The sequence below is a fragment of the Varroa destructor genome, unplaced genomic scaffold (genome assembly GCF_002443255.2).
Source record: "Varroa destructor unplaced genomic scaffold, Vdes_3.0 BEIS01000003.1, whole genome shotgun sequence".
NCBI lineage: Eukaryota > Metazoa > Arthropoda > Arachnida > Mesostigmata > Varroidae > Varroa > Varroa destructor.
In genome coordinates, this window is record NW_019211456.1 from 36,865,662 (window position 1) to 36,882,137 (window position 16,476).

At 40.0% G+C, this 16,476-nt stretch overlaps 1 protein-coding gene across 5 annotated transcripts in view; it reads left to right on the top strand.

Moving 5' to 3' along the window:
* Positions 1-13,851, top strand: part of AGO1 (protein argonaute-1) — a 21,105-nt gene extending 7,254 nt beyond the window's left edge. For 3 of the 5 annotated variants that reach the window (XR_002672282.2, XR_015322793.1, XR_002672283.2), the window contains 4 exons: positions 1,908-4,103; positions 4,438-4,807; positions 5,990-6,935; positions 7,465-13,851. Coding sequence is in view for 1 of the 5 variants with exons in the window: in XM_022799271.2 (XP_022655006.1) it covers positions 1,908-4,103; positions 4,438-4,807; positions 7,465-7,573 (2,675 nt within the window). In the remaining 4 variants the exon portion in view is untranslated. Of the gene's footprint in view, positions 1-74; positions 238-1,907; positions 4,104-4,437; positions 4,808-5,989; positions 6,936-7,464 lie in introns of those variants that run through there. The other 2 variants (XR_002672284.2, XM_022799271.2) reach the window with 2 other exon arrangements.
* Positions 13,852-16,476: the final 2,625 nt, after the last annotated feature.

Below are 16,476 nucleotides of genomic sequence, written 5' to 3' on the forward strand. Positions count from 1 at the left end.
ATATATATATATATATATATATCATTTCTTCGCATAATTGTATCAACAACTTCAGATATCTCTGACGTATTGACTGACAGGGATCTGATCGAAGGATGCTATTGGCCATTATCAGACAGCTGCGGAGTAAACAAACTTCGTCTTTGATATCTTTTGAGTTTCATATCTGCGCATCTTTCGGCTGCATCTAGGCGCAAGCATTTGGCGGGCCGAACATTAACGATGGAGAAAAACCAGGTGACAGTCGCAAAGAAGAACCTAGCCACATACTGATACGATGGAGTGAAAGCAAAAGATAATTGTTTGCCGTTCTCCCCACCCGTGTTTTCTTCCCTACAACAGACCATGTTTCCAGTCCATTCTGTATTTCTACACTGGCCGTCTTATTGATCGATCTCAAATAATAAACATTTTATGCAATGGCAGTAAGAGAAAAGGGGGACAGGCATGTTTTTGTGACAGCAGCACATCTAATCTCGTATAATTGTCTCAAAATATTTTTTTGCTTCCTTTCTGACACGATTAAATTGATGTACCCTATGAGCATGATTTAGGATATATGTTAGATTTAGAAATAATATGTATTCTATTATTTTAAAGCTTATCGAGAATTTTATGTAGTCTCATATTTATTTGGAAAACAGGTATCAGAAAATAACGACACTCCTACACAGACAACTGAACACAGCAGTTTTGACTATGCTTTTATTGAAGGGTACTGTATTAATCCGCATCGAACTAGTGCAATTTTGCTGTAAGTGTTCCGTGATTTTTAATGAGTAATTTTGAAAAATATTTATCTTCACTTACAGACTTAATACTTATCGCCAGTTAGAGAGACGAATCTTTTAGGCTATGGTCCGATGCGGAAGTATTGTTTAAGTCAAGTTGTTGTTCTTCACAACGTTTTCTTCCTTACTCAGAATCCTACCCATATCGTGACTTTCTTGAAGATACCAGTGATGTGGATTTAAATACGTTTTTTAAATGAACAAGATTTTGCCCTTGTATCACACTGCGACTTAGTTATTGGCTTGTTTTGCACATACAATAGGTGTTCATTAAATAGGAGTTCTATATAAGGTTGTAAAGAATGGATGCGTATGAAATAGCGTCTTTCAGTGTTTTGACCCACAATTCCATAAGGGAACGGAATCCTATTTCTTTACTAATAGAAGAGGCCCTATAAGGCACTAGTATCAGGAATGCTTATTCAGGACCTATTTGAAGGAAAAACTGTTTGTATAGAAGTAAGTTAAGGTTGACCTGTCGACTGCATAGGGTCTGTTTTCTGTTGACATTGAGTAATAGTTACCTTTATGACTGCGATGACAGTGTGAAATAGATCAACTATCGAGTAACACAAATACAAAAACAGTTAAATAAATAAAATGGTCTATAAGAAGAACAGCGAAGGGCGCAGTGCTTAACGCGACCACTGCTGGACGCACGCATCGATCTTACTTTGCACATTAGTTATTTCTATATGGATGTTGATTGCTTGGCTACCATCTGATATCCGCAGTGATATTTAAACACGTAACGAATGTAACGGAAACATGTATGCACTCTATAAATGTAAACGAAAACATTCCAGCTCACCATTTAATTTTTGTGCAGCGCTAATTATTTCACTCGAGATTTCATAGCTTTCAAAGCTAAGGCACTTAGCCTGCTCTTTCAAGTCTCAGTTGAGTACGAAAAACGACATTTGACCGAACAATACTCGAATACCTTCCTCAAATATGATGTCCCACATGGTTCGAATGAAGCACAAATTATTACCCATGCAGGTATAACAGATATGGGCATAAAGGGACGACATTATTGTATTGATAATGAACGATGTATCATAACTCTCATTATAAGCACAAATTAGTAATGCAGATTTGTTTCACTTATTTCAGCGGGTGGTCCAGTGACCCCCGGTGGTGCATTAGGCGCTATGGGAGCGCCGGGCACTCAGCTTCCAGTGGCACGACCTCAGGGTCCTCTTTCACCGCCTGGTAGTGCTGTGGTCCCGCTCAATGTCGGCATGGGAGCGCCGCCGCCTCCACCCTCGGAACTCAACTTCGTCTGCCCACGCAGACCTAACGTCGGCACCGAAGGTCGGCCAATTATGCTGCGTGCCAACCACTTCCAGATTACAATGCCCCGTGGCTACCTACATCACTACGATGTCACAATCACCCCGGACAAATGCCCGCGTAAAGTAAATCGTGAAATCATCGAGACAATGGTGCAGTCTTGCTCAAAAATCTTCGGTAACCAAAAGCCCGTATTTGATGGCCGTAAAAATATGTACACAAGAGATGATCTTCCTATTGGAAAAGATAAGGTAGAGCTTGAAGTAACCCTTCCGGGCGAGGGCAAAGACCGAGTGTTTCGCGTAGCAATCAAATGGATGGCTCAAGTGAGCCTGTACGGTCTTGAAGAAGCCCTAGAAGGGCGATCTCGTAACATCCCACTAGACGCTATTCAGGCTATGGATGTGGTGATGCGCCATCTACCTTCCATGACGTATACACCAGTTGGTCGTTCCTTCTTCAGTACTCCAGAAGGCTATTTTCATCCACTGGGTGGTGGCCGTGAAGTGTGGTTTGGTTTCCATCAGTCTGTTCGGCCCTCGCAATGGAAGATGATGCTCAATATCGATGTATCAGCAACGGCCTTCTACAAGGCACAGCCAGTCATCGAGTTCATGTGCGAAGTACTCGAGCTTCGAGAGCCAGCCGAACAACGGCGGGTGCTCACCGATTCACAGCGTGTGAAGTTCACCAAAGAGATCAAGGGGCTCAAGATTGAGATTACGCATTGCGGGTCAATGCGCCGCAAATATCGTGTTTGCAACGTTACGCGTCGACCCGCCCAACTACAGTCGTTCCCGCTGCAGCTCGAGAATGGCCAAACGGTAGAGTGTACCGTGGCTAAATATTTTCTTGATAAGTACAAGATGAAGTTGCGCTACCCGCATTTCCCATGCTTGCAGGTGGGCCAAGAACACAAGCATACATACCTCCCGTTGGAGGTGTGTAATGTGGTGGCTGGACAGCGCTGCATCAAGAAGCTCACCGACCTACAGACTTCGACGATGATCAAGGCAACCGCCCGTTCCGCGCCGGACCGTGAACGTGAGATCAATAACCTCGTTCGCAAGGCCGACTTCAACAAGGATCCCTATGTGCAGGAGTTTGGTCTGTCTATCGCGCATACTATGATGGAGGTTCGTGGGAGGGTGCTGCCTCCGCCAAAGCTGCAGTACGGTGGACGCACCAAAGCTCTGGCGTTGCCCAACAGCGGCGTGTGGGACATGCGTGGCAAACAGTTCCACACCGGTGTCGAGATCCGTATATGGGCTATCGCGTGCTTTGCCCCACAGCGGGGCTGCCGCGAGGATGCCCTACGCAGTTTTACGCAACAGCTGCAGAAAATATCGAGCGATGCTGGCATGCCGATTATCGGTCAGCCGTGTTTCTGCAAATATGCCTCTGGCCCCGATCAGGTAGAACCAATGTTCCGCTACCTGAAAACGACGTTTCAGGGCTTACAGCTGGTGGTCGTCGTGCTGCCAGGCAAGACACCAGTGTACGCCGAAGTCAAACGCGTCGGCGACACCGTGCTCGGTATGGCTACGCAATGCGTGCAGGCGAAAAACGTTAACAAAACATCACCGCAGACCCTCTCCAACCTATGCCTAAAGATCAATGTCAAACTCGGTGGCATCAACTCAATCCTTGTACCGTCTATCCGGCCAAAAGTGTTCAACGAGCCTGTCATTTTCTTCGGATGTGACGTTACTCACCCACCTGCTGGGGACAATAAAAAACCTTCGATTGCCGCTGTCGTAGGATCGATGGATGCTCATCCGTCCCGGTATGCGGCCACTGTACGAGTACAGCAACATCGACAAGAAATTATTCAGGATCTCGCTTCGATGGTCAAGGAACTTCTAATACAGTTCTATCGATCAACGCGCTTCAAACCGAATCGAATAATTTTTTACCGGGACGGAGTATCGGAAGGCCAGTTCCACCAAGTTCTGCACCACGAGCTAATCGCCATTCGGTCTGCTTGCCTACAGTTGGAGTATGATTATAAGCCAGGTATGATTTTTATGACGTTGGCAACTAATGAGTACAAAATAATCTTGCTTTGGACGCAATTAAACGAATCTACTTTTAAGACAAGTAAATTTATTCGTATGATTTAGCGAAGGAATGTTTCATACAGTACTATTACATTATTATTTAGCAATGCCATAGAATATTAAGATACGTTTAGTTCTGGCTTGGAGAGAAAATTTGATAGGCAGTTCTTTAGGTATTAAACTTGAATCCTACGACAGTGATCCGCAATATATTTCTTATTTATGTCTAGCACTCGATGGTATTCATGAATAACTCGGTGGTTTTGTCGTCTCTCCTTTTTTGAAAACAGGAATCACCTTAATAGTAGTCCAGAAACGCCACCACACTCGTCTTTTCTGCGCAGACCGCAAAGAGCAGATGGGAAAATCAGGCAATATTCCTGCTGGCACGACGGTCGATGTAGGTATCACGCACCCAACCGAGTTTGATTTCTACCTTTGTTCTCATGCCGGTATCCAGGGCACATCGCGACCTTCGCACTATCATGTGCTCTGGGACGACAATCAGTTCACAGCCGACGAACTGCAGTGTCTCACCTACCAATTGTGTCACACGTATGTACGTTGTACACGCTCAGTATCAATTCCAGCGCCTGCGTACTACGCTCATCTGGTAGCGTTCCGTGCACGATACCATCTCGTCGAGAAAGAGCACGACAGGTACGATAATATTAACAAATTGCTTCGAACGTGCGGAGAGCGTACAAAGCGAAAATCATTTGTGTTTAAAACGTGTTATCTTTCTGATAATAGTAGTTACACGATTATTACACCCCATCCTGATCTACGATAAAGTGTAGTATATACGATATGCTACAGTGAGTGAAACCAGATTTTGTAATAATAATATTATATAATTGTGTATTTACTTGTAGTATATGATCATGGAAATTAATACCTTGTCAAACTACTCTTTGTTCTGTACTTCTTCTGCATGCTACTGCTATAGAAACAAGAATCATCCTGCTATATACATTTTTTTGCTATATTTCATATTTACAGTATTTTATTGCACGAACCCTGCAAGATAAAGGGGCCATGGTCTTACCCAGGCTTAACTAGCCATACACATAGTAAACGTGCTTGTAAAATCGCCCATTTGTGCATCCCTTAATACATACCTCGTACCTTGTTGTTTACAATGATCGAGATAAATGTACAGTTTATTTTTTAGATTTCCTAGAAATTTGTTTCTTGCAGTCTAGCGAATAAAAAGGAGATCGTTGGCTCTCTTCATTTTGTTCTTGGTTCACATTTATGGGTTTAGGGGTGTCGCGAAAGGAAGGCCAGCTATCAGAATATTTTTTCTAATTTTCTGCTTTTTCCTTAATATATCGGACAGAGCCATTGCATAGACAGTGAATGATATTGCAAGGCAAACTTTTGCTACGTGTATATATTACGCAGAACATGTTTACCTTTAGCGACACTCACCAGAAATCAAGTGCGTCATATAGTTGTCATAATGCCACTCTGTGCACCCTAACTGCTAGGTACTGTTGTGCTTGAAACGCCGCTTACGTTAAAATGTGTTTGGTTTTCTCTCGGATTTTTTGTTCATGTTTGTTTCTCGGTTGCCGTTGCTGGTCATGATCATGGTCATGATGATGATATTGATGTTGCTCCCACTACCACAACTGCCTTCACCAAAACCTCAACCACCTCTGTCACCGCTACAACTTCACATCGTGACAAAAAAAAATCTTCATCTACACCACCTTCACGTTGTTTTAAATTGATTCTTCAATGTCTCATCGCTTACGCCTTTATGGTCCCATCCTTCTACCTGTTTCAAATCATCTATCGACACAATTTGTTCAATATCGACTTTTCGCAATGAAGTGGCGACGGGAGTCACCATTCAACAAACGGAGACGACAATAATCCTATCGCTTTGGCACGGGCAGTTGCTGTTCATATGAATACCATGAAAGTCATGTATTTCGCCTAGATTTTGTCGACAACATTAAAAAAGATCTTTTAAGATGAGCAATACTTTTATTTGTGTTTCGGGGTGGGGTTCGTAAAGGACATAAAGTTAAAAGAAGATCTGCTATATTGTGAATTGTGAATGGCAGCAACAAAGACCATTTCTAGCAAGAATACCAAGAATTACTTTACATTCTACTGCTATTTACTATCGAAGAAAACTAAAGCAATCATAAAATTTCGAGACTCTCACAACTTCCCGTTCACCGGTCGGAAGTTCGTTTCCAGCGATACATGTTCAAATAGCTCCACTTCAACCGACGCAGTTCGGTGAGCGTTGGCGCCACCGTCGCAAGCCGCCAAGAGCCATAGCTACATCTAATGACTGCCCGAATAGTAGCTCGATGCTGTTGATTCATCGGCGCGACCTATCGATTCCTCGTTAAATCAACCTGTACTACAGCTATAATTTTTTAATATAAATTTAATAGTAATGAAGACATTCGAAGAAGATATCGACGAACCGATGTATTTATATAACGGCGTTGAGACGCCTTCGATACCACTATGCAGAGAAAGAACATATAGGGAACAAAGAGCCTGAGTGGATGCCCGCGATATGTAAGATGCCCAAGAAAGCTGGCAACTGAATAGACCGACGTTCCGCTCGAGTGAACTGATAACAAATAACGTCGAACGGGTAAATAAATCGATGAACCTCCTGTGAGTGAATCCCACCATAGCCAATCACAAAGACAAATGACTACAACTAAAGAAGAAACATCAAGAAACGTCAGCTACCACTTATTGACTCCATATCACCGTTAACATCGTTTCCTAGGCTGATTACCAGTATATGGTAGGACCATAATGATGCGTATTTTCTTTTGCTGCACAGTTATATTATCTTCGCTCATATTCTAGGCTGTTATAATTTGATTTATTTGTGTGTCAATGTTATGCTGATGTATATATATATATATATATATATATATATCTATATATAAGATATATATATCTTTCATATAATGTGTAATCTGAAAACGATTATGATAATGATAGTAGAGAACAGTGCCATCTTCAGTCATTCTTGCTGTTTTCGTTCAAAGCTTCCATGTTTCAGGTATGCATGTATGTGCTCCCTCAGCAACAAACTGGTTGTGAACGACACATGTCAGATAGTTTGGTGAATGAATAACATTAGCTGATATTCAGTTTGTACGGCTGTATTATTTTAATTGAATTACTGGTTAAAATTGCGAGGCGGTATTATTTTGTAATCTCTTTGCAAAAGTTTGCTAGTACAAATCACTTCTATTGTATATAATAGTACGGTAGAAGTTAATTTAACATTTTCCGTTTACGACCTGTTGTGTTTGTTTCTCTAGCGGCGAGGGGAGCCACCAGTCGTCGAACGGAGATGATCGAACGGTGGTGGCACTGGCTCGTGCAGTCACGGTGCATCCCGAAACACTGAAAGTTATGTACTTCGCTTAAGCAAACGTTATGTTGCTGCATTGAGGAGCCACGAGGAGCATGTGAACGACGGGGTCGCGGAAAAATGCGAACGCAGCCTATACACTAACGCTAGCGTTAAGAACAACAGCTGGAACATTCTCGGCATTTGTGATTATAACTATAGTATGATATTGTTCTCGTGACGAACCAGGGGGGAAACTCGAGAGAAACGCCCACATAGGCAAATACCTATCCGTTTACCTCCAGAGGCGCATTTCAGAAAGAACGAAAATAATGAAAGCAAAGCGTTGTCATCAATAGTTGCCGCTTACCATTGGGTTCAGGCTGCCTATAAAAACGAGGCAGTGACGAGACACGTATATTATTTAAGTTTGTCAAACAAAACAACGTAAATACATACACACAGACGCAATGCGTTATAAAACATACAATCATAAATGGAAGCAGACATACAAAGAAGATATATGCGCGTATACTTTGGTCGTATAATTGCAATTACCCGCCGCCATACTGATGTTCTAGATACATATTATACATATATTAGCTAGATAGTAGTTATATGTATGATTTCTGGTTCAATTTCGACAGCAGTAGACAAGGCACTAAGCGTAGATGGAACCAGTTACGTTCGTATGTGGTTACTTCTTATCTCGCTCTTTAGTTCCCACCGCAGTTTCGCGGCGGTTCTACATCAACAAAATGCATAAATGCAGATGACTTTTGGCAGAGAAAACGATTAACATCAAATACACTCACTCTTGTTGGCGTATAATAGAACAAGGACTGAAAGAAGGTTGGAAAATAGCGTGTCGATTACTTCGTTGAAAAACGCAAGTAATAACTATGATAATGTATAAATTAGGGTTATCACAGTTGTTATATTCTTACACACACACACACATGCAGACAGCGATAGACACTCGTTCACAGCCAGACACACACATACACACAGACACACAAACATAGACACACACACACGCACCAATAGATTCACTACAGCAGTCAAAGTGCAACTTGAGAAACACCGCTTAGACGCGATAACTAAATCATGCTTAAAAATGAGATCAAACGAGCGTATTTAAGGTGTGAATATAGGTACCCCCATATTTTTGCTTCTCGGGGTCACGTATTATTATTGTATGCATTTTTGGGAGGTCAATAGTATGAGCCATTGATAACGATATAAAGAACAAAAAATCCGGACGAAAAATCGATGTTTTCATACTCGAAATGAACAGTACGTGACGTGGATGATGATAACGAGATGACAATGAAACGGATCTGAAACTGATAAACGTGGCGATCGTAATTAAAAGGAATAGTAATGAATGTTTCCGGTCAGTTGTTGCTGTTCAGTATAGCACTGTCTCCGAACATAGGGAATATATTCAGTATAAAAGAACGCTGGCAACAAAAGTGTGGCTAACTATGTGGATGTCACTTCTTACTAGGACCACTTAAGAATGCTTAAAAACAATTGCCCGGCCCGCAATGAATTAGAAGTAGGTGGGTCCAAAAGTTTATTCTCTAATTAATCTACGGCTATCGTATCGATGCCGTTTTTTCAGGCTCAGGCTGCTAAACGAGACTGATGCTAAAGATCTGTTTAAAAATGACGCGCTCTCCACTGGTGCACTGCAATTATATTATCAATACCAACAGCGACATCTGTCTGTATGTGTAGCCCACAGCTAGGATGGAAAATGAAAACCCCTGATATCGGCTGATAGTACTTAAACATATTAAATGATTGTAGCAAAATGAATATTACTATATATATATATATATATATATATATATATATGACGACTAAATGAAGAACAACATTATTACGTGAACAGACATATTTCGTTGTAATTGCACTATCGAGCTCTCAAGTTCCCTTCATCTTTGACTCATCCTCAGTCCTGTTCATTTTGTACCGGGTGAACTATTTCTATCATATATATATACGCGCCCGCTGTTGCATTCGTGCGGGTCCGGATTATGAACGCCGTCGCATCGCAGTGTCTATAGACGGGAGTAAAATCGAGCTACGTAGCGGTTTACGGAACATTAGTGACAACGAATATAATTTTCCGCTTAAATTCGGTCTTTTAAGAATAAAGAAGCATTAATTAATATTTTAGACCACTGTAAGTCGCGATAGGCGCCTTCCAAAGCCCTTTAACCAAACAAACTGTAACAAAGTTTACACATGATAAAGAAACGACGATTACATGAGGAACATGACGAAGCCACGCCGAACTGTTCGTCCAGCAACAAGTGGCTGAATACAGACTTCAAGTTTTGTCAGCTCTTAACACTTATTGAACTGGGGAGTGACGACGTGAAGATCAAATGACACATAGACATGATTTAGCATAACGGCACAGAATCGTAAATGAAAAAACTACAGCCGGTGAGAAACGAAGTGGCAAGGAGTTTGCAAATTGCCGATTGAGCAAGAAAAGATTTATCTGTGTTGCATAGAGATAAGCGTGCAGTTAGTGGTGGAGTTCATCGACGCGGACAAGTGACTTGGCACTTGTTACGTCACCTTATGGAGTTGCCGCCAACGTTGTGGTAAAACTAAAATAGCTGCTTAAAACGAATGGTGAACTATAGTATGTTAATGATGAATATTATTTTTATTTTTAAGAAAAAGCTCAACTGCAACATCCAGCATGGAAAAGGTGTAGACTCTGTCGTTCAAAGATGTTATTATTGATATTGCTACTTGTGTGCTGATGCGGCTGAGGTCACACTGGCCGACAGGCCTGAAGGTGGCACGAAGTTAAAACGAAGCGGACACGATCTCTATCTCGTAAAGGGCAAGTAGAGGTGCGGACGTATCCCTTAAAACACGAGAAATTTAACACAATCCAATGCTATTATCACAGATAGTATCGAATGATCTTAAGCTGAAACCATTTTGTCAATTATATCCACTCGGACTGTAAAAAGTCTATAAATTCATTTACATATACATACATAGGTATGAAGAAGTGATTTACAACGTAGATAAAAAGAGATCTATAAACAGCAATTGTACGGTCTACAAATGGCGATGCTTATTAACTACATGTTTATCAAGTAATTTATCACCATTATAATCCTAATAATAATTATCATTATTATTAATATTACTATTATCCTGATGCGTAGATGCTGCTGCTTACTATTTTCACGGCTTACTGATATTAATAAGAACGCCGTATTCAATATTCATGGGATTCTCAACTGTTCGGTTTTTTCTGTTCTCAATCAGGTTAATCAAGGGAAAACAGGGCTAATACAAGCCCAATCCGCAAAAAAGGATTTTTTCTGTGGTATGTGTGTATGACGTTCAATTATAGAAAACAACAGAGCGGTTATGGGACTAGTCGGTGCTCATGCCATGTGTACCCACAAATCGTGTCAACACAGGTGAAAGTACTGTCTTCAAACTTTTGCTGTCTGAAGTTTACAACTTGCCTGCTGATCTGTCTAAGCTTAAGTCTTCATTAGTTTAATGATTTTCGTAACTCCGTATAGTACAGATATCGTTTATGATAATAACCTTTCAATGATTTCGTGGTTCTGCTTGTGTAGGTATGTGTGCGTGATATGTGACAGTTTTACTTCGAAGTTTGCGAAGAAGAGATCGAATGTCTGTAATTCGTTATAGTTATATTTATATTTTGCTTTTCAAGAATTACCGGTATTATGCAACGCACCACCAAGAGACAGTTCTTGAATTACCAACAAGAATTAGACACTCATTTCGAATATATAAGCTCGGCGGAACTGTTTAAACAGGCCTGCAGCTGACTGAAAACGCTACGTTCATAATCGAACCAATTAGTTATGAAAATATAATCAACCGAAAATTTCGCTCTTGGCTTGAAAATACACAGTGACACTGGATACAATTGCACCCCACCTATCTTCTAACAGAAGCGATGTAGCAAAGGCCATAATTAACACTATGTTGGTATGTCCTATGCGCTGAGTTGACGAACACGTAATTAAATTTGTCTTTTTGCCTTGCTTACATATGTGTGTTTAAGTGTACGAATGCGTAAAGAGTAGAAGAGGAAGCAAGAAGCAAAGTTGTATGTACTACCCGAAATACACCTGCCTATTTGCGTGATATAAAGAGATAATACCAAAGCTAACCTTCACCTCGGTATGCTTTAATTACACGGTGGTCTTCTATGAAAAGTTATCTGCGATCTTCAACTCAACAATTGATATGTAACATAACCGATCGTGCTGAATCTACAAATGTAATTAATATAAAGTACCTCAACGACTCACTTTAGCAACAGTCTGTTCCCTATCAAGCGCTCTATTTTGTCAACTACGTAATTGTGTTGAGCGTTGGTTCGTTATCCTTTGTGACAACGTAGTTTCCCTAATTGAAAGTGCTGCCACGGCCACTTTGGTTACCAATTTACCTAGGTGCGTAGGCTGCCTAGGTTGGTCACGGTCCATAAAGCTAGGTTCGGACTCGATAGATGACCACGATTAGAAAGCGGCATAATGCTGTTGCTGACTCATTAGTGAAATTATTTATACTGTACGAAGATCTTAGTAGAAATTATAACAACAATAGACAAACAGTAAGCAAAATATTATGACGGACTTACTTACCGAGTTATTGATGATTGATGCTGGACGTCCCCACAGACCTTTGGTACACATTTGAGTTGGTGTGACCCGACTTGTTTGCAACCGAATATTTGCAAAATAGGACGATTGACTTCAAAAACATTTCCTAAGCTGTAACAAAGTGCATATATATGACTCTAGATTAACGTTGAATTCTTCTCAGTTAACTTTAAGAAAAATTATAGTGTAAATAACGCCGGCGAGACACGCAAGGCGTAGGGTGGGTACGTATTTCGAATCAAAGTGAAAAAGTTTGGGGAGCATGCCCTAGGGCATTGGCCAAATATGTCCATATAAGCATGCAGCATCAGGACGAGCATGTTATTATTACTATTGTTAGTATTATTATTGTTTTCTATTGTAGCTTAATGGCACTGCGATGCTTCCATCCCTTCTTACGTACTCTAATCTACTTGTATAAGTAACGGATAATCTTAGCGTGCATACTTACTATCTAATATAACAGTCTTAATCTTATTTTTATTGCTATTGGATGCAATGCAAAACGGTCTCAATGGCCCAGCCTCATTATTGGACAGTCAAAAAGACAGCGCCATTTATTAGAAAGAAACAGGTCCGATGTAAACCTCATACTACTGCTATATACAAAAGCATGGATTACCGTTCTGGGACACACGAACGTTTGTTAAAAACGCTAGACACGTTAGAAATGAAGCAAATCTTACACCAAGAGAAAACACTTTCAGAAGTAACTAGGAGGAAAACAAGTCGCATAGAATCTACAGATGACGCAAATTGACAACAGATACGATAAAAGTAAAACTTGTTGAGTTTTATCAATATAACTTTTGTCCCTCACATGGACACACGCACGAACACACACACACGAGCATATCTACATGGTAACAATGAAGAACTTTTGATTACTTATATACACATTAATATTATATGAATGAGCTACAAAGAACATGTCACATGACGTAAATTCATTATTAAGGTCAAACTGTGTGGGACAGCGGCGAGTATCCTTTTTCAATGACTATTCTTTATTACTTTAATGATTCCTTGGTGTTTGGGCCACTGAACAGGCGATTAGCACTGATAGGCACTAAAATATATATATATAAATATAAACAACAGCTGAATAAAGGAATTACTAATGCAGGAAGTGGCAGACAAACCAAAATGAAGTGAAGCAACTCCTCTACGCAAACCAATAAGACACATGAGAGCTATATCAGAGAAAGAATTACCATAGTAGCTTGAAATAACTATAGCAACGATTGAAACGACGAAAGTTCCCAAAAAAAGACAGACTGGTTTCTCAAAGAAACACCCTACGTGTGTTAATGTATGGGTAGAAACGTGTTACTGTATGTACCTTAGTTTGTTCACCAGTGTACGAGTATATATATGGATATTAAGAGTATATATATATATATAAAAAACCAAGCTTAATGTTTATCACGTCGTATATACACCGTTTATTTTGAGGATTAGTTCATTCATTATTTCTATTTAATTGCCATTATTCGTGTGCATAATGCGCATGATCGACTATTGGTATGGCAAAGAGTTCAAAACCATATATAATTCACATCTAATATCATGCCAGACACATAGAATCACCCATGTGTAACACTTTACTAATACGTAGCAACAAATATATTAAAAGGCAGACGAAAATTGTGATCTAATTATGGATAGTATTTCTAATTTTAACTGTTATTATTATTAGTATAATTATTACCAAGTGTTTAAAATTTGACGTGACCGAATAGGCAAGACAAACAGTCCCCTCACTTTTTTTTTGGGATACTCAAATTGAATAGAAATACATCGCAGTGTGATGGTCAACTGCAATGACTGCAAATCAAGATAACGATATCGGATTTTGGGCGCTAGTGACTCCGATAAGCATGATTTTTCTGTTGCTCTGACTGGTTAGTATTGTAACTGTTAGTCTTATTATGAGCAGAGTCTCTGTTGGCCAGGCGAATTGCATAGGATTCACGATCCGATGGTAAACTCACAAGTACGCAATGCCAATATTTATTATTCGCGTTGCTGAAGCATAGTGACTCCGATGTCATTTCCGGTGTTACAGACCAAAAAAAACATAAGCTGTATGAGGGACCGATATACTGTCTCAAAATCTAACTAATTAGCAAGTAATCGATTATTAAAGGAATTCGGGTGAAATCCGTTTTTAGTCAGTGTACTTTCAGTGGAAGGCTGTAGACAAAACATGTGTCACTGTTGGTAATGCCGCATGATGCATACGCGACGAGGCTTTTTCGATTAAAAATGAACGATGTGATGTCGGACAAAAAAATATCTGCGCAGCAGCAACAGCACGTCTATGTGAGTCGGTTAATTTTTTTATTATAGTTAATCAGTATGTAAAATATATAGTGACGAACAATATTTAGTAAAACAAAAGACAGAAACACACAGTGGCGAAGGTAAAAATAAGATGGTGTGGTAAGTCGGGAGGCGGTGGGGCCTGCCCAGCGCACGGGGTACGGAAAAGCGTTGAAATGCGTCTCCGAACTAGAGGCTGGCCGAGTAGGTACACCGCACGCTGTACGCCCCCCAGGCCCGTCAGCCCAAAGCGCCCCTTCCTAATCTTTCCACATGTGTGTTCCCTTACTACCCCCATGATCCGATACGTATTGTATTTTTGACTACCGGGGTACCCATCCAAGCCGGTCTACCAGTTTTGTTTATTTCGCTGCCTTTGGCATCCGGAACTTACGTACGATACCGCATACACGATCATTGAATAGACCATGCCCTCTGTATGTAAAATGTGTCCTGTTTTTTATTGGTATAATATTTCACACTTAAGTTCAATTAATCCTTTCAATGTAGCTAATAAAGGCGACAGAATATAGCAGGTAAGAAAGATCCGGAACAGATTAAATACTCTTACCGTGATTAGATTGGAAACATATAGCCAAGTTTTTTGGTCACGTCAATGGCAGAAACCAAACGACAAATGGAGAAACCAAATAATGCAGTCTTACGAAGTCACAGTACAAAAGTTGTTGAAGAACATTCGATATACGGACAGACACGTTACATGATACACAGTTGTTATATAATCTACTGCATATATTTTAACGTATCTTTAATGCGCATAAAGAACAAACAAAGAAACAAATATGATTTTTGTTTACGCCTAAGGATTCCACGGGATACATTTTCAAGTTTGTTTTTTTACACCAAAACATAGCTGTCTGATATGAAACCCAATCGTTCTAGACATGTACGATACTCGAGCGTTTTTTTTCCGATTGTGGTTAGTAATTAATTCTGGCAAAGGTAAAGAGCCTATAAAGGGATTAATAGTCCTTTTGATTTTCAGCCTTTGAAAAAATTCTATGGCGATGGCTTTAATTTTTCATGGCCTAAAAATACCGACCCACAACAGTATCGATTAGTAGTATTAAATCGTGGAAAACGCAAATAACAGAATAATTTTGGCTGCTACGTTGTCGGTAAGTGATGGGATAGTTTTCTTGTATATAAACAATAAATAGTGGGCAGCATACAACAGAAGTCATAGCCTCCCTTTAATGAAAGATATACTCGTGTGTACATGAATAACGATAACTACGCTTCAAAGCAGACACACACTAATACGCCTTGTCAAAAAAAGCAGTGGAAAACACCTCAATACATAGGTCAGTAGAAAAAGAGGAGGATACCCAGAGCGTTATATAATTTAGGCGTCACGTCGTTTCGTAATAATATAATGGTCAACAATGATACGAGTGTATAGGAAAATATTAATCATGTTTTTTAGAAACGTGTTATTTTGGCGGTGGGTTACAGTTGCTAACGATGTTTTGACCTGATCGTAATGTCTATAAATCCGCAGAACAGAGTTTGAAATAAGATAATTTGAAACAGAAACACCACAGAACCACAGAAAAGCATGTCAGCGGTTTCGAAATGGAAGAAAGCCACAATCGCGAAATGAATTAGAACCGAAAAGCAGATGTCAATGCGTGTTGGAGGTTACTAGCAGCATTGGTAGTAATCAAATAATGTCTTGTATTTATGTATTAATAACAGAACGTCATTATATACTACACACACCCATATGAGAAGCCTTACTATTTACATATAATGAAATTTAAAAACCAAATGAACAGAAGAACGAGGGAAATTAAACAAAAAACATGGATTAATAAATTACATAATCTTCTAATGATGCTATAGATAATGAAAATAATTTGCTGACGTGATTGAATAGAAGAGCACGCCATAATTACGATAGCAAGGATATAAAAAGACAAGACGTTAAACACCTAATA